The sequence below is a fragment of the Aquarana catesbeiana genome, linkage group LG03 (genome assembly GCF_042186555.1).
Source record: "Aquarana catesbeiana isolate 2022-GZ linkage group LG03, ASM4218655v1, whole genome shotgun sequence".
Classification (NCBI taxonomy): Eukaryota; Metazoa; Chordata; class Amphibia; order Anura; family Ranidae; genus Aquarana; species Aquarana catesbeiana.
The window spans coordinates 331861358-331888735 of record NC_133326.1 but is presented as its reverse complement, the minus strand read 5'-3'; the positions used below and the strand labels follow the sequence as shown (position 1 = coordinate 331888735).

Sequence of the window (27378 nt, the reverse complement as noted above, 5' to 3'; positions counted from 1 at the left end):
GGAAGAGAATTTTCAACTCACGCTGTCTTCATCACAATGGCCAAGCAGTAAATATTTGGTAAGTTTAGCTAAAACAAAAACATACAATATATAAATTATTTTACTAAAGAATAAAAATGTATGGTTACCATTGGTAAATACAGTGAAGCTGGGTTCCCTTTGACTTCCCAATCATGTGTGGGGGGAATTCAAAAAAAGGATTTTTTTTTCTAGAACATAACTGGATATTCAAAGTGATCATGAATATTAAATGAAAAGATAGGTTGACCTACTCTGCATCATTGTGAGTGAAGAAATTTGTTTGTAAGCTGAAAGCCAAAGAATTGTTATGCATGCATATAGGGGCTTCTGACTTTACTCTGACTTAACTGATCTGCATACTTGTTCCAAGTCAGAGACTCAGAAAGTAATGAAGTGGGCCAAGGTAATACCTAGGCAACCAACATCTTCAGAAGAAGACCAGCAATTGTGGTCTCGGCCATTCTCTCAGTAAGTCTTTGTTTTAAAGGAAACATGTATTGAGAATAATGTGCAGATTGTCATTACTGACCTCTCCTTCTGAAAATACTGGTTTCCTGGCTCTAATGCTAACACATTGGCTTTGGTCATTTCTGAGTCACCCTAGGTTCACATCTGTGCGGGTGGTTCCCAATGCGGTTCCGTACCTGTTCCTGCAGCCGCAACCTCCCACGCAGAAAAACGTGCTGGATGCATGCGAGTGCCATTAATCTTAATTGCACATCGCTCTCACTGGAAATTGCAACCGCACTGCTCTTGCAGTTCCCGTGTGGACTGTGATTTCTAAAATGCTGCAGGGACCTTTTCCCTGCACTTCGGGAGGCACGGAAGCTCACAGAGCTGAATATGTGTGAACCTAGGGTTACTTATCTGGAAAACGTATATAGGTCAGGTGGTCTGACTTCACTTACTGATCTTACTTGCTGCATGCTTTTTTCTCGTCAGTGATTAACCACAAAATAAAGTCAAATACATTTGGAAATCAAGATTTGTAAAAAGTGTGTCAATGACAGCCAACACACTGCTGCCAGTAATAAATTTCGTTTAAAAGTACAACATGAAAATAGCTGCTGAACCCTTGAAGCATCACTGGGATTTGTGCAAATAGCAGTGCAAAGCTGAGTTTGTCTACTGCATTGATCTAAGACAAAAAAAAATTATACACAGATAGACACTGCTTAGTGCTCCATTAGGCTCACTTCACAGTTTTACACAGCTTAACATTAATCATGTTGGGGTAGCCCATTCCAAATGCCAATGCAGAAAAAGAGTCATAAAACATAATTTTTATTGAACAGGATTACAACACATGGTATGCAGATTGTGGTGTACTGCAGTATACTCCTGTTAGCATCTATTGTGCTTGTGTATTAAGCATCATTCACACACAGTAGGCCCAATTGACAAAGCTTGAACACCAGCTTAAAGCAAAACTAAACCCTCCTATCCTTTACAGCTAAGGAAACTGCCATCATAGCCTCTGTTTAATCTGCATTTGCCATGGTGCTCCACATGTGATCAGTTATGATACCAGCCATTAGATGGCTTGACAGTTCAGTTGAAAGTACAGGCAACTGTGACAGTTATCATGCATGGCATACCTTGGAAGTAACTGTTTTGGGAAATAGTTAAATTGAGGGGTTTAGTTCATTGTCTTTTCCCCAATTAAGAGCCTGAGAGTGCTCATCGTTTATTTTTATTATTACACTTTAGTTCTACTTTAAGGCAGTGTGTTTTAAGCCATATGACAATTTTCATTAACGTGGATGTAAACCCCCAATTTTTTTTTTTAAATTAAGACTCATATCTGTTACAGCAGAGGATGTCATTGCATCTGTGCCCAGTCTTGCCACGAAGAGTTAATCCAGCTCTGAGGAATCCTCTTATCTTTTCAGTAAGATAAAAACTGACATACAGAGAAATAGGTGTGCTTCCTCCTCTATGCTGTGAGTGACAGGTGATTTCCTTATCTCATGCACAAGTGTGAGAGAGGCATTCTGTGCACTTCACATCCCCCCTCCTTTCTTCTCCAGCTCTCCCAGGATTGGCTGCTCCACACCTCAGGATGATTGGGCATGCTGAAGTCATGTGGTGACTTTCCTGGGTTTTGACTGGATGTTAGTGATCATGGGGCATAATCCATGAGACCAGTAGTAGTTCAGTGTAAAAAATATTGTTGTCTGGCCAAGGGGAGTGTAGAGGTGGGCGGGGAGTCTACTGATATCACGACTCCGCCCACCGAGCCCTGGACAACAGACCCGCCGACAGAATCCGGAATATTGCAGGGCTACAAACAGCTAAAGGGGAGATATTTGACAGGTAAGGATACATGCAGGAGGCATGTATATCTTTATAGATAAGCACTATGGAAGTAATTTAGAAATGATGAGAGTGGGTTTACATCCACTTTAAACTCAACATAAAATACCTGTCACCTTTTTTTAAATAAGGATACTTATCCTGGTCTGTTAGATTTGTGAACTGAGCCTTGCACGTTACTCTGTGTTGTGTTAAGGCATTAGAGCAAGCAAAGGTGTGAAGGGAACGAGTCTGGGCTGCATATATTTTCTAGGGCACTGAAAGTACTTACAGCAAAGTACATCCTATTCCAATGTCCCAACACACATATGTGGCCTAGTTTATTTATTTTTGCTTCCTAATATATTCCCTTTAATGGCTTAAACCCACACTAGCCATTCACACTGCTTAAAAAAAACATCCTGGGTATTTGTTGCTGTTCTTCTTCTTACCACAAAGTTTAGGGCACCTTCAAAAACTAAAATAGATAGCCTACAGTAGGCTGGATAGACAGATGTTTCCTAAAATGTTGTACCATGTTAGCCATGGGTAGCAGTAGGAAAATAGAGATATAGGAGATACCTTTTGTATGTGGCTAGCTGAATATATTTTGAGGTACATGTTTTTAAAATCACTTAGAGGGAGAATAAATTAAACTGGTGCACACAGAATCTGGTGCAGCTATGCATAGTAACCAATCAGCCTCTAGGTTGTACTGGCAAAGCTTAATTGGACAAGCTGAAGTTAGAAGCTGAATGGTTACTATGCACAGCTGCACCAGATTCTGTGTGCACCAGTGTTAGTTAATCTCCCCCCTTATGGCCTGTACACACGATCCGAATTTCGTACGACAGATCGTACAACCGTTATCGCTTAATAGTCACAAGTAGAAATTGAATAGGTATATAAAATCATGAAAATTCTCGTACGACAGAAAAAAAAACGGAAGTGATGTCACGTGTTGTAATGTATTTGTATTGTATTTTTGGACGACAACTATACTGACTAAACGAAAATCGTATGATCTGGAATCGTACGAGGAAAATTTTCGTGTATGTGCAATCAAATAATATTAGCTGAACTGTCGTGATCGGATGTCGAAAGTAGTGTACACACGATCCGAAAATCGTACAATTCTTCATTGGACGACCGTTTTCGTCCAATATTCGGATCATGCGTACGGGCCTTTAGTTTCCTTATTTAGGCATGGTTTCATAAAATTCATTGAAAACTAATAATTATATATACACAGATTGCAAAAACATGTACATAAATCACAGCTAGAGATATTATATATGCTTTGTTTTTATTTATCAGGATTACTTTTCACAGCACATTCAAATCAGACACGGCTATGAAGATGTGGAAAATTTAAGGTGAGCCTGAATGCCCTTATTTACAGTATTGCTATATGCATATGTATACCACCACATATATATTTTGAGAATACAGCTCTTTAACAAGGTAATTTGTAGGTGTGTTACATTGAATATGTTCTAACTGCAGCCCTGCAGAAGAAGCTTTGTATTTATTCAGAGAATACAAAGCTGCCTATGAATGGCCAAGTGCTGCTCAGCCCAACTTTATTTTGTTCCAAGTGTGAGATGGGAAGTTCCCCTTTCATGCCTGAAAACAAGTCTATATATTGTACATAGCTGAGGCTACTTACAGTTTATACAGCGTACCCAGTGGGCATACCTGTTAGTGTAGAAAATATTTTTTGGGGCCAACTTGGCCCAAACAGCCTAGTTAAAGAAACAGTAAATAAATAATCCTGACCCCTGCGATATGTTTTTACAATCTCTTGACTCACAGCAGCGTAGGCTTGAGTTTTAGTTAACCAAACGCCTTCAAGCTCCACCCACAAGGTACCACAGGTAGGCCATACCCACAATTTGCATGTAGTCTGGTACATCATTCTCATTCTTATGGTGCCCAAAGTATATATACCCCCAATGCCTGCCTCTTGTCCCAAAAGTCTGTGGTCAGTTATAGCAGGACTTGTTAAAAATGGGGCCTGACTTTCTGGGAATGGCTACAAATGAGAGCTTAGTTTTGTGGACATGAATAAATTGGGTGTGGCCAGTAGGGTGTCCCTAGATTTCATTTTTAAATTCTGTTAACCTTGTACTAAAGTCTTTTGTCTATTTCCTTACTGGACCTTAGTGTATTGATAGTTTTGATAAATAAGTAACCAATCTCTGTTCAGTGGGGAAACAAAATAATAAAAATAGTTACTAGCAAGAGGAAAATTAGCTCTATTCTGAGTGACCCATTGGTGGGATATTTCAGGTTCTTCAAGGTGTGATTCACCCCCACCCACCCACCTCATAACGAAAAAAAGAAAAAACAAAACAAAAAAAAACAAACAAAATAAAGTTTAGCAAAATAAAACAAGAATTTAAAAACTGAAAAATTCGATAATAAAATAACCCACCCTCCAATTACCCCAAACATTAGCTGCTTCAGATGATATCTGCATTTACACAAAAATTACACTGATGTCATACATCTTCTTGTCAATCAAGAATGCATGAAAAGAGCAATGTTGCCCTATTTTCTGTCTGTGTAAAACCTTTATAGCATTATTGTAAAGTATTTTTAAACCCAAGAACAAAAATGTATTATTTTGCAGCTTACCAGCCCATAGATGTGCGACGTCCTATCCTGGGGTAACACCATTTTTGGGGGAGCACTGGAAATGTGTTAGAACTACAGGAGACCCCCCCCCCCCTCATCCCCATATTATGAGGGGTATACAGAGAGAACTGGTTAGGGCTTTTAATGGTTAACAGTGCAGAAGTGGTAAAGTGCACGGGACGTTACAAGTTTACCCAACTTTTGGCAAAATCAAGATCACTTTTTTTTTCTTTTTCTTTTTCTTTTTTTTGCACTTCCTAAACAGATATTACAAAACTCTTTCACTTGTTAATTTATAGCAGAACAATGCAAGGTCCACTTACGATGTCCGCCCCCCCGCCCATACTAATTTTGCGTTGATAGTATTCCGCCAGAGTTACCTAGGCAAGTGTGATGTCATGCATGTGTGATGTCATGCTCCTTCCATCTAGAACCTGTGCAATGCAGAGAAGCCCAAATGTCAAGAGAAGACACTCTTGCACTGTTAACCATTTCAATATCGTGCGCTTTCACCCCCTTCCTGCCCAGGCCAATATTCAAATGTCGCACTTTGAATGACAATTGCGTGGTCATGCAACACTCTACCCAAACTCATTTTTTAACATTTTTTTCACACAAATAGAGCTTCCTTTTGGCAGTATTTACCTTCTTGCCGACCACCTACCGCAGATATACTGCGGCAACATGGCATGGCTGCGTGAAACGACGTATCGCTCGTGCCGATTGGCCAGCGGGGGAGCCATTTAGTGGGTCCAGTGGACGAGATGTCCGCTATCCACCTGCGATCGTTCCCCAGAGAGACAGGACGGCAGCCTGCCGATGTAAACAAGGCAGATCGCCATCCTGTCAGGTATGAACAGAGAGACCTTGTGTTCCTGCTAGTCAGGAACACGGATCTCTCTGTTCATACAGTCAGTCCATCCCCCCACACAGCAAGAAAGCATCCCCTAGGGACACACTTAACCCTTTGTTCTCCCCTGGTGTTAACCGCTTCCCTGCCAGTGTCATTAGTACAGTAACCGTGCAAATTTTTACCACTGATCACTGTAATAATGTCACTGGATCCCAAAAAAGTGTCAGTTAGATGTCTGATTTGCCCGCCGCAATGCCTCAGTCCTGCTAAAAATCTCTGATCGCTGCCATTACTAGTAAAAAAAAATAAATAAATACAAAATCCCATAAGAATATCCCATATTTTGTAGACGCTATAACTTTTGCGCAAACCAATCAATATACACTTACAGGCGGTCCCCAGGTTACAAACAAGATAGGGTATGTAGGTTTGTTCTTAAGCTGAATCTGTTTGTAAGTCAGAACAAGTAAATTCTTTAAGTGTAGCTCCAGCCAAAAAAACAATTTTTAAGCTTTTTGGATAACATAGGGAAGGGTTAACACCCCAGTAACATTTGTTTTGCTGTCTGTGCCCTTGTTAAGAAGATTACACCTCACTTTCTGTCCCAATGACAATTGAATTTTGTAAATTTTGGGTTGTTGTGGAAACAAGGATTGGTGATAAAGAATCAGTGGAGGTACCTTTTTCCTATAATAACTATTACAGGAGTGAATTTCCCTTCTAGGGGTAGATTTCCTCTCACTTCCTGTTGTCTCCCTCCGTTTGTAAGTTGGATGTTTGTAACTAGGGGATCGCCTGTATTGAGATTTTTTACTAAAAAAGGTAGCAGAATGAATATTGGCTTAAATTGATGAATAAATTCGATTTTTTACATTTTTTTTTTTATTCGATATGTATTATAGCATAAAGTAAAAATTATTGGTGTTTTTTTCAAATTTTTTTTTCAAAAACTGCAGAGGTGATCAAATGCCATCAAAAGAAAGCTCTATTTGAGGGGGAAAAAAGGACATTCATTTTATTTAGGTACAGCATCGCACAACCGTGCAATTGTCAGTTAAAGTAATGCAGTGCTGTATTCGCAAAAAATGGCCTGGTCATTAAGGGGGTAAATCCTCCCTGTCCACCACTGTTTTTTTTTTTCTTTTTGCAAAATTTTTGAAAAAAAAACATGTTTTGCTTCGTTTCTGTTATAAAATTTTGCAAATGAATAATCTTTCATCATAAATTTAGACCAAAATGTATTCTGCTACAATTCAGTGTAGCAAATCAGCGTTTATTATTTAGTCTGTAGGAAAGTTATAGAGTCTACAAACGATGGTATAATAAAAGTTTACATACCCTGGCAGAATTTATGATTTCTTGGCCATTTTTCAGAGAATATGAATAACACAAAAACTTTTCTTTCACTCATGGTTAGTGTTTGGCTGAAGCCATTTATTATCAATCAACTGTGTTTACTCTTTTTAAATCATAATCACAACAGAAACTACTAAATGACCCTGATCAAAAGTTTACATACCCCAGTTCTTAATACCGTGTCTTCTGTGGTATTTGTGGATGAGGCTCTTTATCTTCTCAGATGGTAAAGCTGCCCATTCCTCTTGGCAAAAAGCCTCCAGTTCCTGTAAATTCTTGTGCTGTCTTGCATGAACTGCATGTTTGAGATCTCCCCAGATTGGCTCAATGATATTGAGGTCGGGAGACTGAGATGGCCACTCCAGAACCTTTATTCTGCTGTAGCCAATGACAGGTCCACTTGGCGTTGTGTTTTGGATCATTGTCATGTTGGAATGTCCAAGTATGTCCCATGCGCAGCTTCCTGGCTGATGAATGCAAATGTTCCTCCAGTATTTTTTGATAACATACTGCATTCATCTTGCCATCAATTTTGACCAAATTTCCTGTGCCTTTGTAGCTCACGCATGCCCAAAACATCAGCGATCCACCTCCGTGTTTCACAGTAGGAATTGTGTACCTTTCATCATAGGCCTTGTTGACTCCTTTCCAAATCTAGCGTTTATGGTTGTGCCCAAAAAGCTCAATTTTGGTCTCATCACTCCAAATGACTTTGTGCCAGAAGGTTTGAAGCTTGTCTCTGTGCTGTTTGGCTTATTATAAGTGGGATACTTTGTGGCATTTGCGTAGTAATGGCTTTCTTCTGGCAACTCAACCATGCAGCCCATCTTTCTTCAAGTGCCTCCTTATTGTGCATCTTGAAACAGCCACACCACATGTTTTCAGAGTCCTGTATTTCTCCTGAAGTTATTTGTGGGTTTTTCTTTGCATCCCGAACAATTTTCCTGGCAATTGTGGATGAATTTTTAGTTGTTCTACCTGACTGTCGTTTGGTTTCAACAGAACCCCTAATTTTCCACTTCTTGATTAGAGTTTGAACAGTGTTGATTGGCATGCTCAATTCCTTGGATATGTTTTTATATCCCTTTCATGTGTTATACAGTTCAACTATCTTTTCCCTCAGATCCTTTGACAATTCTTTTGCTTTCTCCATGACTCAGAATCCAGAAACGTCAGTGCAGCACTGGATGAAAGATGCAAGGGTCTGTCAGGAGTCCAGAAACTCATTGACCTTTTATACACACACTAATTACAAGCAAACAGACCACAGGTGAGGATGGTTACCCTTAACCTGTTACCGACCGCACTATAGCCGAATGATGGCTACAGTACGGCTCAATAACTCCGGGAGGGCGTACATTGGCGTCCTCCCAGAATCGCGCTCCCACCCCCTGGGGCACGCACACGGGAACATCCGTGCTCGCTGGGTCTGCGGGACCTGGCACAACACGGATCGCGGTAAACGGCTAATGACAGCAGCCCTTTACCACGTGATTGCTCTGTCCAATGACGGAGCGATAACAAATGTCAGCACTGCAGGGTCACTGGAAGTTCAACGCACTCTTCTCCTCACACCGATACAGTGTGAGTGGAGAGGAGAGCGATCGAGTGCCATATTGTAAGTTGTGATTATTATAATTGTGCCAGCAGTGCCCAGCAGTGCTATACAGTGCTCCCACTGTACCACCTCTGTGCCACCTCTGTGCCAAACCAGTGCCACCAGAGCCACACCAGTGCCACTACAGTGCCCATCAGTGCCACACCAGTGCCCATCAGTGCCCCAAGTGCCCATCAGTGCTCATCTGTGCCACATCAGTGCCGCCTGTGCCACATCAGTGCCGCCCGTGCCCTTTAGGGCCGCCTGTGCGCACCGGTACCACCTGTGCCCACCAGTGCCACCTGTGCCTACCAGTGCCACCACAGTGCTCACCTGTACCATCTGTTCTACTACAATGCCAATCGGTGCCAACTGTGCCCATCTGTGCCACTACCGTGCCCATCTGTGAAACTCATTAGTGCCACTACATTGCCCAATAGTGTACATCAGTACTCTGCAGTTTAGCCTCACCAGTACCTAGCAGTTTAGCCTCACCAGTAACCAGCAGTGCACCCTCACCAGCACCCAGCAGTGCACCCTCACCAGTACCCAGCAGTGCAGCCACACCTGTCTAGAATCGCAACACAGTCACCAGTATGGAAAAAACATTTTTACCAGTGAGGAGGCCTACCAGATTCTCAGCCTAAGCAACGGGGAGCTCTCTGAGTCTCAGTCAGATTCTGATTCGACCTATAAACCCATTACAAGCAGTGGGTCTTCTACAGAGGAAGAGGAACGTGTGCCCATGAAAAGAAGGCATTCTGGCATGGAGCAGCAGCCTACTACCAGCAGCGCAGGGCCGTCCACCTCAAGCGCAGGGCCGTCCACCTCAAGCGCAGGGCCGTCCACCTCAAGCGCAGTGCCATCAACCTCAAGCACAGTGCTACTGCAACAAAGGCCAAGCACCAGTAGGATGTTATCTCAGCCCTAAATGGATAGGGGCCATGCCAGCCTTCCCTATGCCCTTCAAAAATCCCCCCTTTCACCGCCTAGCCAGGTGTCCAGGTGAACACCGATGATTTTGCCATGCTTGATTTTCTTCATTTGATTTTCACCGAAGACTACTATCATCCATTGTAGCCCAGTGCAACCTCAATGCACAGCAGTACATAGTAAGCAACCCTGGCTCTAGTTACGCCCATCCCTTTGAGTGGAGAGAGCTTACCGTACAGGAATTCAACATTTTTTTAGGCTTAACTTTTACTATGGGACTCACCAAAAAAAACAAATTTTACTCCTATTGGTCTACCAACCCCATCCACCACATGCCACTCTTCTCATCCATTATGCCAAGATCAAGATACCTTATGATCATGCGGTTCCTCCACTATGACAACACCCAGTGCCCTTCCCAAAATGACCCAGCTTTTGACAAATTATTTAAAATTCATCCACTCCTAAATTATTTCTCTGAAAAATTCCCCCAGTTATATACCCCCGACCAGGATATATCCGTGGATGAGTCCCTTGTAAAATTCTCAGGCAGGCTGGGCAACGATATGGAGTTAAAATGTACAAACTTTGTGACCGAGCCACGGGGTACATTTACGCCTTCCTGGTGTACGAAGGGAAGGACTCCCAACTGCATCCCCCTGAATGTCCAGAGTATATTGGAGCCAGCGGCAAAGTTGTCTGGGAGCTTGACTATCCACTCCTTGGAAAGGGATACCATCTTTATGTGGATAATTTTTATACAAGCTTGCCCCTCTTCCACAATCTTCACTGGAGGGACACCTCAGCATGTGGTACAGTAAGAGCCGATAGAAAGGGCTTCCCGCAAAAACTCGTCAATGAAAGGCTATGACGAGGGGAGACGGCGTCTTTGCAGAAACCAGGAGCTATTGGCTGTCAAGTGGAGGGACAGACGAAACGCCCACATGCTCATGGCAATCCATAAAGACACCTATGTGGAAGTCTCCAGAAGAAATGGCCCAATCCAGAAACCAGCTTGTATCTATGACTATTATTTGTTTATGGGGGAGAGGACTTCAATGTTTAGATAAATGAACCCTACCTTCCCACAAGAAAATCCCGTCATTGGTATAAAAAAGTGTCCATTTATTTTTTCAGTTTGGCCTTTTGAAACACTTATGTTATTTACCAAAAATCTACTGAGACCCCCGTATCCTATCTGAACTACCAGGAACAAGTAATCTCCGCCCTTTTGTACCCTGAAAGCCCACCAGAAAATATTTGCTCTGATTCCGTGAGCAGACTCCACGAACGCCGCTTTCCTGAGAAAATCCCCCCGTGAAACAGGCCACAGACGTCAGAAGAAATGCCGGGTGTGCTCCAGAGGAGGAGTTAGAAGAGACACCACGTATTATTGTACCCAATGTCCTTCCCAACCAGGCCTCTGTATAGGTGAATGATTTCACCCTTACCATACTTCTCTACATTATTAGGGAAGTATGGTAAACGTAATTCTCATTTCCTGTCATTTTCCTCCACACCCCTTATGCCACTGCACTGAACTGTACATACCTCTGTCTTCTCCAGGACCGACTCTGGCCTGTTATATGACCAAGCTTCTGCCTAGCGATAAACATGCCTCTGCCTTCTCCGGAACTGACCTTGGCCTGTTATATGACCAAGCTTCTGCCTAACGTTAAACATACCTCTGCCTTCTCTGGTACTGACCTTGGCCTGTTATATGACCACGCTTCTGCCTAACTCTAAACTGTACCTACCTCTGCCTGCTCTGGAACTGACCCTGGACTGTTTGACCACGTTTTTTGCCTGCCTCTTGGACTGATCATTTACCCTGCTATGCTAGTGGGAACACAGGGGTCTCACATATGTGAGGGGCTCCAGAAATGTTTTTCTTGATGAAGAAAACTAATTTTTTAGTTTTCTTATTCCCGGATTAGGGTCTGGAGACTCTGAGTCTTCAAAGAGATTTGGGTGGGAGAAGCCTCTACCCCTGTCCCCATTCTTTCCTAGCCTGCTACTTGGACCATGTTCCTGCTTACTACCAGGACCAATATTTTGGCACTGCTGGCAATGTCTCTACTTGCACTGACCCTGGACTCTATATGGACATTATCCCTGCCTGTGTTGACTATGGACAATATTCCTGCCTGCTGCCTGGACAATTCCATTGAAAAAAGAATACAATAATACGGCGCTCTCGAGTTACAACAATCATATATGTAAAAATCATGAAGCAATGTGACAGCAGTGTACGGATAGTGTTTTGCCACTGTATGGTGAACAGTGACACTACACAATGGTTAAAAACGATATAAAAACAGTTAGAATGTCAAAATACAAAGGAAATAAATCTGTCCACAGAGGGCTGCCAGTTCGGAGTAAGAATGAACAAGAACTCTGGAACGGAGAAACGAAAAAGAACAGCGCCCTCTAAGTGCAGTATATAGGCTAGTTTAATCGATAAAAAATGGTTTTAAAAACACTCACAAAGGTGAAGAGGCAATAGGCATGATATATCATCCGCTCCCGATGGCCAGGTGAGAGTGGGGGAGGTCCGTGAGATGTGGCGGTGGCTGTGTCTCCTGGATCAGACCCTATGCCGGTCACACCGCTGATTCACTGTGCTGTCCGGTGAATAGGAGAAGGATCGGTGGATGACACTGCTCGCTGTATTGGACGTCACTTGAGGAAGGGACATGCATGTCCCGAACGCGAGCACCTCCCGCTGACCCGACCCGGAAGTGACGTCCGCCACAGCGAGCAGTGTCATCCACCGATCCTCTCTCCCATTCACTGGACAGCACAGTGAACTGAACCAGCAGTGTGACCAGCATAGGATCTGATCCAGGAGGCACAGCCACCGCCACATCTCACGGACCTCCCCCACTCTCACCTGGCCATCAGGAGCAGTTGATATATCATGCCTATTGCCTCTTCACCTTTGTGAGTGTTTTTTAAACCATTTTTTATCGATTAAACCAGCCTTTATACTGCACTTAGAGGGCGCTGTTCTTTTTCGTTTCTGGACAATTACATTCACTGTCGCTGACCACGTCCCTGCCTGCTGCCTGCATCAGGGCTCTCCTCCTGTGGACAACTGCACTACTAAACCCACAGGTAATCTTTTGTTTACCCTTTGCTCCGCAGAATGTGTTTTAGGGTGTAATTTTTGGTATGTTCATGCTATGTGTTAGAAATATGAAGGGCCTTCAAAAATGTGATAGATTGTAAGGAAATTAGATGTGTAATTTATGCTCCTAGAAATCCTGAATGTGCTACTTAAATGTTGGGGCTCTGTATGTGGCCAGGCTGTGTAAATGTCTCACACATGTGGTATCACCATACTCAGGAGGAGTAGCAGAATATATTTTGGGGTGTCATTTTTGCTATGTCAATGCTATGTGTTGGAAATATCCTAGAAATGGACAACTTTGTGTAAAAAAAAATGCGTTTTCATTTTTTTTCTACATTTTCCAAAAACGTCTGGAAAAAACTGAACCGTTCAAAAGACTCATTATGCCTCATAGATTATGCGTTGGGGTCTTTGCTTTCCAAAATGGGGTCACTTTGTGGGCGTTACCATTGTCCTGGTCCTCCAGGGCCTTCAAAAGTGTAATAGGTGGTTGAGAGATTAGATGTGTAATTTATGCTCCTAGAACGCCTGAATGTGCTACTTCAATGTTGGGCCTCTGCATGTGGCCAGGCTGTGTAAAAGTCTCACACATGTAGTATCACCATACTCAGAAGAAGTAGCAGAATATATTTTGGGGTGCCGTTTGTGGAATGCACATGCCATGTGAGAGAAATAACCTGTTATAATGACAGTTTGGTGTGAAAAAAAATAAAAAAAATCTTCATTTTGCAAAGAATTGTGGGAAAAAATGACAACTTCAAAAAACTAACCATGCCTCTTACTAAATACCTTGGAATATCTACTTTCCAAAAAGGGGTCATTTGGGGGATATTTGTACTTTCCTGGCTTGGGTCTCAAGAAATGAGATAGGCCTCAGTAGATGTGATCGATTTTCAGTGATTGGCACCATAGCTTGTAGACTATAACTTTCACACAGACTAAATAATATCCATTAATTTGGATTATTTTTACCAAAGATATGTAGCAGTATAAATTGTGGCCCAAATTTGTGAAGAAAAATTTTATAATAGAAATGAAGAAAAATGCATTTTTTTTACAAAATTTTCGTTTTTTTTCTCTTATAGCATAGAAAATAAAAAACCCAGAGGTGATCAAATACCACCAAAAGAAAGCTCTATTTGTGTGAAAAAAAGGACGAAAATTTCATATGGGTACAGTGTTGCATGACTGAGTAATTGTCATTCAAAATGTGAGAGCACTGAAAGATGAAAATTGGTCTGGTTAGGAAGGGAGTTTAAGTGCCCAGTGGTCAAGTGGTTAAAAGCCATTCAAACCCCTTTGTGTCAACCTGTGTGCATGTTATCAGGCCAAAATCACCAGGGTATGTAAACTTTTGATCATAGTCATTTGGGTAGTTTTTGTTGCCATTATGATTTAAAAAAGTAAACACAGTTGATTGATAGGGATGGGCTTTATGTTCGGGTCGAACATGAGTTCGACTCGAACATTGGCTGTTCGCCCGTTAGTCGAATAGCGAACAATTTGGGGTGTTCGCGGCAAATTCGAAAGCCGTGGAACACCCTTTAAAAGTCTATGGGAGAAATCAAAAGTGCTAATTTTAAAGGTTAATATGCAAGTTATAAAAAGTGTTTGGGGACCTAGGTTCTGCCCCAGGGGACATGTATCAATGAAAAAAAAGTTTTAAAAACGGACATTTTTTCGGGAGCAGTGATTTTAATAATGCTTAGTGAAACAATAAAAGTGTAATATTCCTTTAAATTTCGTACCTGGGGGGTGTCTATAGTATGCCTGTAAAGTGGCGCATGTTTCCCGTGTTTAGAACAGTCTGACAGCAAAATGACATTTCTAAAGGAAAAAAGTCATTTAAAACTTCTTCCGGCTATAATGAATTGTCGGTCCAGCAATACACATAACAGTTAATTGATAAAAACAGCATGGGATTCCCCCGCAGGGGAACCCCGAACCAAAATTTTTTTTAAAAATGCGTGGGGTTCCCCCTAAATTCCTAAATTCCATACCAGGCACTTCTCCCCATGTTGATGGGGAGAAGGGCCTCATCCCCACAACCCTTGCCCGATCTGCCCCCTCTGATGCACGGGGACATTTCTATGGCTTTCCCGTAGCGTCAGAGGGGGGTGGATCGGGTGGCCCTGGCCCCCTCTGACGCTATGGGGGAAGCCATAGGGATGTTCCTGTGTGAGAGGGGGTGGGGTCACCCAGCGACGACAGCGTGTGGTCCCGTCCACAGTTTTTAAAGAGCTGTCACCTCCGAGGACGTGTCATATGGCGTGTGCCTCCCATGGAGGCAGATCTTCTTTATTTTTTTTTTCGATCCGGACCGACAATTCATTATAGCCGGGAGTAGTTTTAAATGACTTTTTTCCTTTAGAAATGTCATTTTGCTGTCAGACTGTTCTAAACATGGGAAACATGCGCTACTTTACAGGCATACTATAGACACCCCCCAGGTACGAAATTTAAAGGAATATTACACTTTTATTGTTTCACTTTAAGCATTATTAAAATCACTGCTCCCGAAAACACGTTAGTTTTTAAAACTTTATTTGCATTGATACATGTCCCCTGGGGCAGGACCCAGGTCCCCAAACATTTTTTAAGACAATACCATGCATATAAGCCTTTAAAATTAGCACTTTTGATTTTTCATGTTCGTGTCCCATAGACTTTAATGGTGTTCGCATGTTCGAACAAATTTTTTGCCTGTTCGCATGTTCTGGTGCGAACCGAACAGGGGGTGTTCGGCCCATCCCTATTGATTGATAATAAATGGCTTCAGCCAAACACTACCCATGAGTGAAAGAAATGTTTTTGTGTTATCATTAATATTCTCTGAAAAATGGCCAAGAAATAATAACTTCTGCCAGGGTATGTAAACTTATGAGCACTATATATATGAAAATTGATCAATCCTAATGTACCGATGGCCTATCTCATTTCTTGAGGCCCGAAAACGGCAGGACAGTACAAATATCCCCCAAATTACCCCTTTTTGGAAAGTAGACAGTCCATTACACGTGACGTCAGACTTCAGGTGACCGTGACCTCTGGCTCCTCCTGCAGCTCAGCCGTAGTGTGCGGCGCCGGTGAGGCCATCCCAAGAGACAGCAGGCAGCCAGAGACAGGAGAGTACAGGACAGGAGAGGAGAGTCGCCTGCTCGAGCGCCGAGTGGGGTTCTTCTCATAGTGACGCGACCGCATTGCAATTCCCACCTTCTGGAGCCTGCAATGCCTATGATGGACGTCACACCTCAAGGCATTGGACCAGTGGGACGTCCTTCATAGGTGCTGCAAGTTCTAGAAGGCGGGACCTGCTATGTCACTGGGCCGCACTCTGAGTCCGATTGCTCCTCGCTCGGGCTCTGGGCTAATAATACATTTGTGAATACCTGAGACTCAGGGCTTTTTGGGGGCCCACTCGGGCCTCCAACTCCCCTTAGCACCCCCCCCAATGCCACTGCTAATCTGTATAGGAATTTTTGTTGGTAAAGGTGAATCATGTCTTTAATGTTTTGCCAGCAATTTATATTAAAATTTATTTTCTGCAAGTTTTGGTGTAACAGCAAAGTGAGCGAAAAAGGAAAGAAAATAGTACCCTTTGGGCCATACAGTCCACAGTAACTCATCAAGATATAGTACCTGTGCTTGGTTAAATTTAGCACTTGCCCAGTAGGCTAAGATACAGAATAGATATGTGAGAACGCAGACATATATCAATTATTTAATTATTTCATTTATTTCCCACCAGCAAAGAAGAAACCAAGCCAGACACCTGCGGATTTCAATAAAATATGTTAATCAAGTCCGACTCAAGTTCACTTTGAGCTTTAAATCCTCCAAGGATATAAAGATATTTAAAAAAAATATGAAGATTTAATAAAAATAAGAATAAGAAGGTTTAATAAGAAGTAAGAAAATATTGAATAAAAGGCACAGTGTAATCATACTAGAGATATACAAAATAACATAATTACTTATTAATTTATGGGCTATCTGCCAGTAAGGATTTTGGATAAAAAGCATTTATTTTTAATGTCATGTGCCTAGGACACAGAAAGAAATGGCTAAGAAACAAATGAGTTGTAAAACAGATGTTTGATTTATGTTTGTATTATAACCACCATATACTTATAACAGCCATTAACCTTATCTACACTAGAGTCATAGAGCAAGGAAGACGCATTATCCTTCGCATTGTGGATTTTGCATTGCTAAATTACAGTATAGTATAGGCCTGGAGCTGAAGCGCAGCATAAGAGTAGGGCCGACATGATGGGGTTTTCCCTATAAGGCTATAGCAAGGTGGGGGTTGTTTAATAAATTGATACAGTTGGTAGGAGGGATAAGTATTAGGAGGGATATGATAAAAGGTACCCCATTGGAGGATAGTAGGGTGGGGCAGGGTGTGGCTGGGTGGTCCTAATGGGTTGCTAGGTGGGTGTTGGTCTTTCAGCATCACTTGGAATTTGGACAGCAACTGAGCAGATTCTTTGAGAAGATTCTCTGTGCCCTGCAGTTAACAGATTTAGGATGGGGGATCTTGACAATATGCTGGCCACTATTCGCGCAGCGGCGGTTGCGAATGGACCGCAATGGCTGCGTGATCAATTTTCTGGACTTTTGCCAGGGTCAGGGCAGGTAATTGCTACACCTGCTCCTTCTCTTACACAAGCTAGGAGGTCACGGCCTCCTGAGCGTTTGAGCCCTGAATTGGCTCCGAGGGGGTGTCGCCGCGCTGGGGAGCCCAGTAATGAACCCTTCAGCTTCTGCGACCAAGAGAACGCCTTCTCAGCAGGCTAGCGGGGCTGGGAGGAATCCTCTTCACAGGCGTCCCCCTGGGGGAAGAAGTGGGTTAGCCACCCGATCCCACCTCCCTTCTACAGATCTCCGGGACCGTGCGGCTGGCTCTGCAGGTGCTATGCCCGCTGTTAGGGCAGCCCTGCGTGGGAGTGGAAGATCGCCCAGTGCCGGCCTGATGCCTGGGACGGCCAGGACTGCCAACAAGAGAAGCGGAGGTACCAAGAGGGGAGCCGGCACCAAATACACTGCTCAGCGGGACCAGCGCGCCGCTTCTGTCACCACAAGGCAGAAAGCGCAGCGGGGGAGGAGGAACGCGAAGGAGAACGGAGCGGCGGCATCTAGTGACGTCATCGGCCAGCGCCGGTCACCGGGGAGAAGTGCGGGCAGGCTGCAGGACAAGGCCGAGCGGTCGGAAGGTGAACTGACGTCATCAGAAGATGGAGAGGTGGGGGCGGATGCCGGCTCAGGGAGAGGACCGGAGGATCAGCTGCAGGGATCCGGAGCGACGTTGTGTCATCTTTGTCTGATGTCGGTTCAGGGATGTTGTTACAGGGGCAGGTGCAGGAAAAGGGGGGCTCGGTGGCAGAAGGAGGACAGCAATCTATGGGGGGGGGTGCTGTGACAGGGCTAAGGCAGGACACTGCCGTGTGGGTGGGAGCCTTCCAGGGCACCGCTGCGAGGGGGGGATCCTTGACAGGGGTGCCTCTAGGTGGTGCCAGAGACGGCAGCCGGGGTGAATAGTGTGGCCGGCTTGCTACAAGCGTTTATGGCCGGTTTCAGTGAGGTGCTAGCTAGGTGCAACACGGGGGCAAGTGTGGCTGGGGTTGTTTCCCCGGCGTCAGCATGGATGGCTGCGCTGTCTCCAGTAGTGTCAGGGGATGTGGCCAGCCAGGGCTCGCCTGGGGGGCTAGCGGGTGGGGTGTCGGTGACATCCCTTCAGGTGGGGGCGGGGCAAGTGGTAGTGGCTACAACCTCCGAAGTGGCATCGTCACAGACTCCGGTAAAAGCGACTGAGGAGGGAAAGAAGTCAACAGGGGACACCGAAGGTGTGCGTTTGGCGGATGCGGCAAAATGCAAAGTCTATGTGTGCTTCGAGGGACCGCTGGGATCTAATTTAAAACAGGAAGTGCGAGACCGGATTTGGAAAGGTGAGTACGTGGAGATATTCTCCCTGTTACCTCAGGAAAAGTTCAACCTGGACAAGGTCAAGCCGGATGAGAGTAAGAAGGAGGAAGAGGAGAAGAGGCGCTACCGCCTTATTCCCAGGACGTTTGGGAATTGGCTACAAGCGTTCAATATTCTTGCCAGCATGATAGGCGAGAAGTCTCCAGACCAGTGCTCCACGCTGTTTTGCTATGCCGATGCTATTGGTGAGGCGCAGAGGGTGTATGGGGGAGTGTCCTGGTTGCGTTACGATGAACAATTTCGTCAACGCAAGGTGCTCAGGCCATCGATTAGGTGGGACCACAAGGATATCAGCTTGTGGATGAAGTTGATGACCCAGACGAGGGCGACCAACACTCCCTTTCAAGGGGGGGCTAGTGGGGGAGCAGGAACCGCATCACCATCGGCCGGAAAGCGGAAAGGTTTCTGTTGGCAGTTCAATGAAGGGAACTGCAGATTCGGGGGATCATGTCGGTTCCGACATGAATGCTCGGGCTGCGGGGGATCTCATCTGCTTGCGAAATGCTTCAAGCAAAACAAAGGTAAGTCTGGTGAAGCTGGCAAGAGGGAGGACGCCGGTGAAGGTGGAAAAACTGGCTCCATTCCTAAGTAGGTATCCTGACCAAGCAGCGGCACGGCTTCTTTTACACGGTTTTTCTGTAGGTTTTGTGATCCCTTGCACTTTATCCGGTGTTCCTCCTGTCCCTGCTAATTTATTGTCTGCACAACAACACCAATCGGTGGTGTCGGCGAAATTGGCTAAGGAAGTGGCCCTGGGTAGGATGGCAGGCCCTTTCGATGCACCCCCTTTAGCGGAGCTGGTTGTCTCTCCGTTGGGGGTGGTTCCCAAGAAGGAACCCAATTAATTTTTGGTTGATCCACCATCTTTCATATTTGCAAGGTTTGTCGGTTAATGATGCCATTGACCGCGAGTTTTGTACGGTCTCTTACGCATCTTTTGACAAGGCGGTTAGATGGGTTCGCAAGTTTGGCAGGGGGCTCTTTTGCCAAAGACAGATATTGAGTCGGCTTTCCGCCTTCTTCGTCTGCATCCTGACAGCTTACGTTTGCTAGGATGCATGTGGAAGGGTCATTATTTTGTCGATCTCTGCTTGCCCATGGGTTGTGCCGTTTCTTGTTCACTTTTCGAAACATTCAGCTCATTTTTGGAAAGGGTGGTGAAGAAAGTGTCCGGTTTGCATTCCATAATTTACTACCTGGACGATTTCTTGGTGATTGGCCCTTCCACGGGCAGGGGGTGCCATATTCTGCTGACCACTTTGCAATACGTTTTTGAGTTATTCGGCGTCCCTTTGGCGCAAGAAAAAACTGAAGGACCGGTCACCACGCTAAAATTTCTGAGGATTGTGATTGACACGGTGCGTATGGAATGCCGGCTCCCCATTGACAAGGTGGAGGACATGCGGGCAGCAGTGTCCTTTGCCCTCGGCAGCAACAAGATTCGCTTGCGTTTTTGCAGTCTTTGTTGGGCAAGGTAAATTTTGCGTGCCGCATTATGCCCATGGGCAGGATTTTCTGCAGGCGTTTGGCTGCAGCCACATCGGGGGTCAAGGCATCGCACCATTTTGTGTGTTTGTCTAAGGCACACAAAGACGACTTACAGGTATGGCAGTTGTTCCTGGCACAGTTCAATGGTAGGTTGTGGATGGAGGAGATGGTTTCTGCGGGCGACTTGGAGCTGTATACAGATGCGGCCGGGGCAGTAGGTTACGGAGCGATCTTTGGGAGTCAGTGGAGTGCTGGTACATGGCCGGACTCATGGCGCAGGGCGGACTTGCTGGGCAATCTGGTGCTGTTGGAGCTATTTCCCATAGTGATAGAGGTGGAAATGTGGCAGCAGGAATTCAGGAACAAACGGGTTCTTTTTCACTGTGACAATCTGGGGGTCGTACAGGCCATTAACAAAATTTCCGCATCTTCCCCCCCCGGTAGTGCGTTTTCTTAGGCATTTAGTGCTTTTATGTTTGTGTCTGAATTGTTACGTTCGTGCTGTTCATGTGCCGGGTGTGACCAATAATGTGGCTGATGCTTTGTCTCGCTTACAGTGGGACAGATTCAGAGTGTTGGCGCTGGGAGCGAAGCAGCATTGCAGGCCTTGCCCGGACCACTTATGGGACATCGCATTCGAACGGTAACGGGGCTAATTAGGGATTCAGTGTGCACTGCCACGTGGACCGCATATGAGAAGGTATGGGGGGAGTGGCTTGCACTCGAACAGGAGGTAGGAGGGTGTTCTAGTGAAGGTGACTGTTTGTGCTTGGTGCTAGAATTCATTGGCAGGAATGTGGAATTCTGAGTTTCCGCCTCCATATTGGGTCAAAAACTGTCGGGCTTAGGTTTTTGGTTTCAATTGTCGGGGGTGGGGGATGTCACCAAGCATGCATTGGTAAAAAGGGTTTAACGGGGCTACAGACAGGGAAAGACCACACGGGATCCTCGCCGCCCGGTTTCCTTCAGCATGCTAGGTGCTATCACAGGTATCATGGGTGAAGTTTGTTCATCGCCTTATGAGGCTGCACTTTTTTAGAACGGCATTTATATTGGCGTTTTTTGGGGCACTCAGAGTTGGAGAATTAGTGTGCAGGTCAAAACGGGGAGGTGGTGGGTTGGACTGGGCTGATGTGGTGCTCAGGGGTGACGTGGTGTCCCTTTTCATTCGCAGGTCCAAAACTGGCCAAGGTGGAAAAGGTGCATGGGTCACGTTAGGAGCGGTACGGGGCTCGCCAGTGTGCCCTGTTCGGGCAGTTCGGGAATGGTTAGATATCAGGGACACGGAACACGGTCCGTTTCTTCAACATCGAAATGGGTCCGCGTTGTCTAGGTTTCAGTTTGGGGCAGTTTTTAAAAAGTGTCTCCTGGCTGCGGGTTTCTCGACGCAGAATTACTCCTCCCATTCGTTCAGAATTGGAGCAGCCACTGAAGTGGCCCGATGGGGCCTGGAAGACAAGCTGGTGCAACAAATTGGTCGATGGGAGTCACAACGCTTCCGGCTGTATGTGCGACCTCACCTATTGTGAGATTGGGTAGGCTTTAGGAAGGCACTGGGAATGTGGAGGAAAAGGGTGATCATGTTTACGTGTGTTTGTTTCTTGTGGTTTTCGTTCATGTTTGTGGGTGTTCATTTGTTGGGTTCATGTTGTGGTGTTTTGGTGCTAGGGAGTTGTGTTGTTTATGTTTTGTGTTGCCTTACAGGTCCGGAATGTTTGGTGTGGATCCTGGGCCATTTTTACGTTTTCTGGGGGGGTTAGGAGGGCTGAGGTTAGGCATGATGGTCGCCAGTTGGGCTTCTCCAGAGAACAGGTCAGGATCAGGTGGATCGGGGTCAGGGGCATGTTGTGGTCTAGGGTTCTTCCAGAAGTGCACCATTACGCCAGGCTTGACAGACCCCCCCGACGTGCTTCTGCTTCATGTGGGGGGAAATGATTTGGGGCTCCGGGCCTCCAGGGAATTATGCAGTTACATTAAATATGATTTATTAAGATTGCGTACCCTGTTCCCGGACACAATTGTAGTATGGTAGGACATGGTGGCTAGGGCCTCCTGACTTTTAGCGGTATCTGTGGAGCGGATTAATAAAGCCAGGATCAAGATCAATAAGGCAGTAGCAAAGTTCTTTCTTTGCAACGGCGGTTTGGCGATCCGTCACAGGGAATTGGAACAGGATCCGTGGTTGTACTTGAGAGGAGACGGGTTCATTTGAATGCGGTGGGGTTTGATCTTTGGTTCCTGGGCTTACAAGATGGTATTCAAAGAGCTCTGTGGGTGTGGTGGGCCGCCCAGGCGTAAGGTTTCACGCCGGGCGTCTTGGCAGAGGTCGTAGGGTTTTTGAAGTTATGGTTTGTTTTTTGTGTAATAAAATAGGCTGCTATGGCCATTTTAAACCCAAAACAAGTTGTCTGGCTTAATTATTGTAATATGGTAAGGTGGTAATTGGGTATTGGGTGATGGCATACAGCCGATAATTGGGCAATACCCTAGGCAAGTATAGGCCTGGAGCTGAAGCGCAGCATAAGAGTAGGGCCGACATGATGGGGTTTTCCCTATAAGGCTATAGCAAGGTGGGGGTTGTTTAATAAATTGATACAGTTGGTAGGAGGGATAAGTATTAGGAGGGATATGATGAAAGGTGCCCCATTGGAGGATAGTAGGGTGGGGCAGGGTGTGGCTGGGTGGTCCTAATGGGTTGCTAGGTGGGTGTTGGTCTTTCAGCATCACTTGGAATTTGGACAGCAACTGAGCATATTCTCCCACCCTCCCTCCCTAATTTTTCATATGTTATTGGGGATGTCTGTTATGTTTATTTGTGTGGGTGGTATTTTTGCTGGGATTGCACAGTGTCATAGCAGATGGCAGATGGCAGAGGTCGTAGGGTTTTTGAAGGCGGGGATAGTTAAATTCTTTGGAAAAAGATGGGTTGGGCCCATCTCTGGTAGGGGTGTACCTGCCCTAATAAGGGCGGGAGTAATAGTTGGCTGTATCAGCTGGTGAATTTGCCTAAATTTGTCCCAGAGCTGGCATAAAGCACGGCTGGGGGCCGTAATAGGTGAGGTAGTGCCAGATACAGAGATTTGAGCAGTCAAGGGTGCCTTCAAAAATCCTGTGCAGTTTTTCAGTTCAGTTATTTCTTTTATTAAAGTTTTTTGTTATGGTTTGTTTTTTGTGTAATAAAATAGGCTGCTATGGCCATTTTAAACCCAAAACAAGTTGTCTGGCTTAATTATTGTAATATGGTAAGATGGTAATTGGGTATTGGGTGATGGCATACAGCCGATAATTGGGCAATACCCCAGGCATTTTAAACAAGCAAAAGAAGCACTAAAGTGACAAAAACACACAATTTGCTGATGAAAAAGGAAAATGCAGCTCTTCCAAATGAGTCAGGTGTTCCTGAAGACTCTACTAGTGTTATCCTGTTTGGTATTTAAATTTACATTGTTTCCGAATATATGTTTAATGCAGGCCTATGAAAAGAATAGTTGTACTGCCTTCCCCTATAGCTCCTCCCAAAAGTCAGACACTTCACCTCAAAGATGCAAGGCACTCCATTCACAATTTAGTTTATGTCTTGTGTTTGCTCTGCTTTTAACATACACAAACCTATCAACATTTGTAATATATTGTGTTTTTGATTCATTAAGATTAACCCCATTCTAGTGATTTGACTTGGTCTATCTAAAAATGTGTTAAGTGGAACATGAATTCAACAAACACTATTTTTAGTGCATAAATGGAGAATATGTAGTGTAAGCGAGCCAATATAAAAATAATGTTTCACTTCAATGCTTTGTCTTTTACTGAAAATTGGGAGATGATTATAATGAAGAGCAGATCTTGCTATCTGCTCTTTGCTATGTATCACAATGCTAGTCCACATAGCCCATTCCTAAAATGTAGGCCACAGTGTGGAGCCTGTGGTGTCAAACAGAGTTTTCTCTACTAGATTTTACTTAGGAAGTTTAAAAAGTTATTTATTATAAACTCAGTTCGATGCCCTAAAATGTGTTCTTTTCTTCCATCAGGGACAATATAGTGAAGCTTGTGGTTTATTACCAGCAGCTAAATTATGAACTGATAGAAGAAGTGCCCTCGATGCAGGTAAGATATGAAACAAATTACCTGACATAGGTGAGGAAGAGTGTTAATTTTAGACATCCAATTTTGATTTTGTTTTAGTCATAGTCTTTTGACCTTTTAGTCATATTTTAGTCATTGGAATTGTTTTAGTCGTATTTTAGTCGACTAAAATCTCCAGTACATTTTAGTCAACTAAAATCGAATGGGTTTAGTTAAATTGTAATGCATTATTTAAGCATTTCTCTTGAATTTCCAAACTTGTTATATACTCTTGGAGTAAAAAATCTAATAAGATGTCATTGTTTATAGCATTAAGGTTTGAACATGCATTAGAGCCCTTTCACACTGAAGCGCTGCTAAAACAGCCGCTAAAGCACCGGTCATTTTTGCGGTGCTTTAGTGGCATTTTAGCTGCGCTTTTGCGGCCTTTTGGGCACTAGCAGGTCACTTTCTTTTAAGGTCACATGTCAACGTGACCTTAAAAAAAACAAAAAAGACCCCTTTTGCGGCGCTTTCTAAGTGCTTTTAAGGTGCTTTGGAAGTGCTGCCCATTTGTTTCAATGGGCAGGGGCATTTTTGGAGCGCTATTTACAGCGCACCAAACATGCCCCAAAGATGCTGCTTGCAGGACTTTTTCTACTGTCCTGCAAGCGCACCGCCCCAGTGTAAAAGCACCCATTTAAATGAATGGGAGACAGTTTTCAGGCGCTATTTTTAGCGCTAAAACGCCTGAAAACTGCCTCAGTGTAAAAGGGGTCTTAAAGACACAAATTGAGCTGTTGCGATATAGAACGTCTTTATAAATAAAAGCAAGTTTCATAAACAAACTACTAACATATAGCATATGGGGGTACCATCATCCTAGTGACAGCAATAGGAAGTATAGAAGAAGACAATCCCCCTAAAGAGTCTCCAGGGCAAACGGGGAAGGGGGAAAAAAATGGACTCGGTACCCCAACAGATTGCAAATAGTGTAAAATATAAAGTTTTATTGATACAAAATGGATAAAAATAGGATATTCTGATACATGTTGAGACATTAAAAGTTTCATAAACAAAAATATTGCTTTTTGACAAACAGAAGTGCAAAAAAACCCCCAAAAAACTGTAAATTCTATTGGCTGTAATGCCATTGCACATATTACCTGAATATATTACCAACATTAAATAATATAAGTAAACAAGAAAAGCCTTTTTCTTATTTTTTTTTTTTGCTTTCAGCAGCTTAGTAGATGCACCCTACTTATTCTTATGTGGTAATGCAGTGTTAATTTTGATGTCAAATTTAGTTTTAGTCCTTTGACTAAAATGCCATTTTTGTTTTAGTCGTATTTTAGTCTTTTGGCTAAAATGGCATTTTAGTCAAATTACTTTAGTCATCTGAATTGTTTTAATCGTATTTTAGTCGACTAAAATGTTGTTAATTTAGTCCATAAAAATATTTTAGTCAATAAAATTAGCACTGGTGAGGAATAGTGAAGCCATCTTGATAAATTATACACTATATTACCAAAAGTATTGGGACACCTGCCTTTACATGCATGTGAACTTTAATGACATCCCAGTCTGTAGGGTTCAATATTGAGTTGGCCCACCCTTTGTGGGTATAACAGCTTCAACTCTTCTGGGAAGGCTGTCCACAAGGTTTGGAACACATTTGGGATGAATTAGAGCAGAGACCGCGAGCCAGGCCTTCTTGTCCAATATCAGTGCCTGACCTCACAAACGTGCTTCTGGAAGAATGGTCAAACATTCCCATAGACACACTCCTAGACCTTGTGGACAGCCTTTCCAGAAGAGTTGAAGCTGTTATCACTGCAAAGGGTGGGCAAACGCAATATTGAACCCTATGGCCTAAGACTGGCATGCCATTAACGTTCATGTGCGTGTAAAGGCAGGTGTCCCAATACTTTTGGTAATCTAGTGTACATAGGAGTTGTCCGCATTCAGTATAAGCTGAACTCCAATCAGGTACAGAAAAGACTATTTAAGACAGTCAATGCAATATAGTTTTATATACAGCTTGCAGAAGTATCCAGGCCTGCCTCTATTACAGCCTTCTGTAATATCCTAATTTGTAATCTGTAATAAGGGTTTTGCACAGAGCGGCCCTGATCCTCCTTTTCTGGGATCCCCGGCGGCGCTCCTGGCCCCTCCTTTTCATCGATTGCCCCCACGGAGAGCTGCTGCATTTACATAAAAAAAATATTTAATGGTTTATTAAAGGATACAGAGCTGTATAAATCTGTGTTTTCTAGTTTAATTTATATGGTTTTTCTCTGTCTTGTAGCTGGTGGACCTGTTTTCTAGTATAGGAGGTCTGGTGGGCCTTTGGATTGGAGTGTCTGTTTGCACAGTGGCTGAGTTCCTAGAGCTAATACTGAATTTAGTGACATTTGTCATTGGTCGGATACCAAAAAGAGAAGATGCACCAGAAAACCCATATTCAATAGCAAAATCTCAACCAGAAGAATGTTCTCCAATGAATTCTGGCGACCGCTATCTTCTGTGGAGTCCGCTAAATGATGTCTCCAGTCTTCTCAAGAATAACTCAGAGGACACTCAAAGTCTACACAACCCCTATCAGAGTTATGAGACATTAAACGAGTATATCTAATGTATGAGGGAAAATTGGCTATATAGATTGTGTTCAATGATTGTTGCATCAGAGTATAAAGGACATCTCAGCGTGTGGTTAGTTTTTGAAAGTGAAGAAAGTGCATTTATTTATTTAATAAAGTAGTAACCTTTATGAACAAAGTAATTATCAAAGAGGAAACAATACGAACAATGGCTCAGTAGATTTTTGTGTATTTAAATACACATACATACTTTTACAATAAAAAGGAAGCTTTGGTTCATAAACCCATCATCTTTTACTTTTCTTTAGACATTCCCATTGCTGTTCAGCTCACTGTTTGTTTCCTGATTTCTGATTTACCTTCTCTTTATAGGCTTCTGAAAGGGTGGGCTTCCGACTCAAAAGCAGGT

General features: G+C 43.9%; 1 protein-coding gene across 1 annotated transcript in view; it reads left to right on the top strand.

Moving 5' to 3' along the window:
- LOC141134549 (epithelial sodium channel subunit alpha-like) overlaps nt 1–27178 on the top strand; it is an 80803-nt gene extending 53625 nt beyond the window's left edge. Inside the window, exons 7-10 of the mRNA XM_073624044.1 lie at nt 1–58; nt 3634–3692; nt 24333–24408; nt 26678–27178. Coding sequence (XP_073480145.1) covers nt 1–58; nt 3634–3692; nt 24333–24408; nt 26678–27004 — 520 coding nt within the window. The 3' untranslated portion in view covers nt 27005–27178. The remainder of the gene's footprint in view (nt 59–3633; nt 3693–24332; nt 24409–26677) is intronic.
- The last annotated feature ends 200 nt before the right edge of the window (nt 27179–27378 follow it).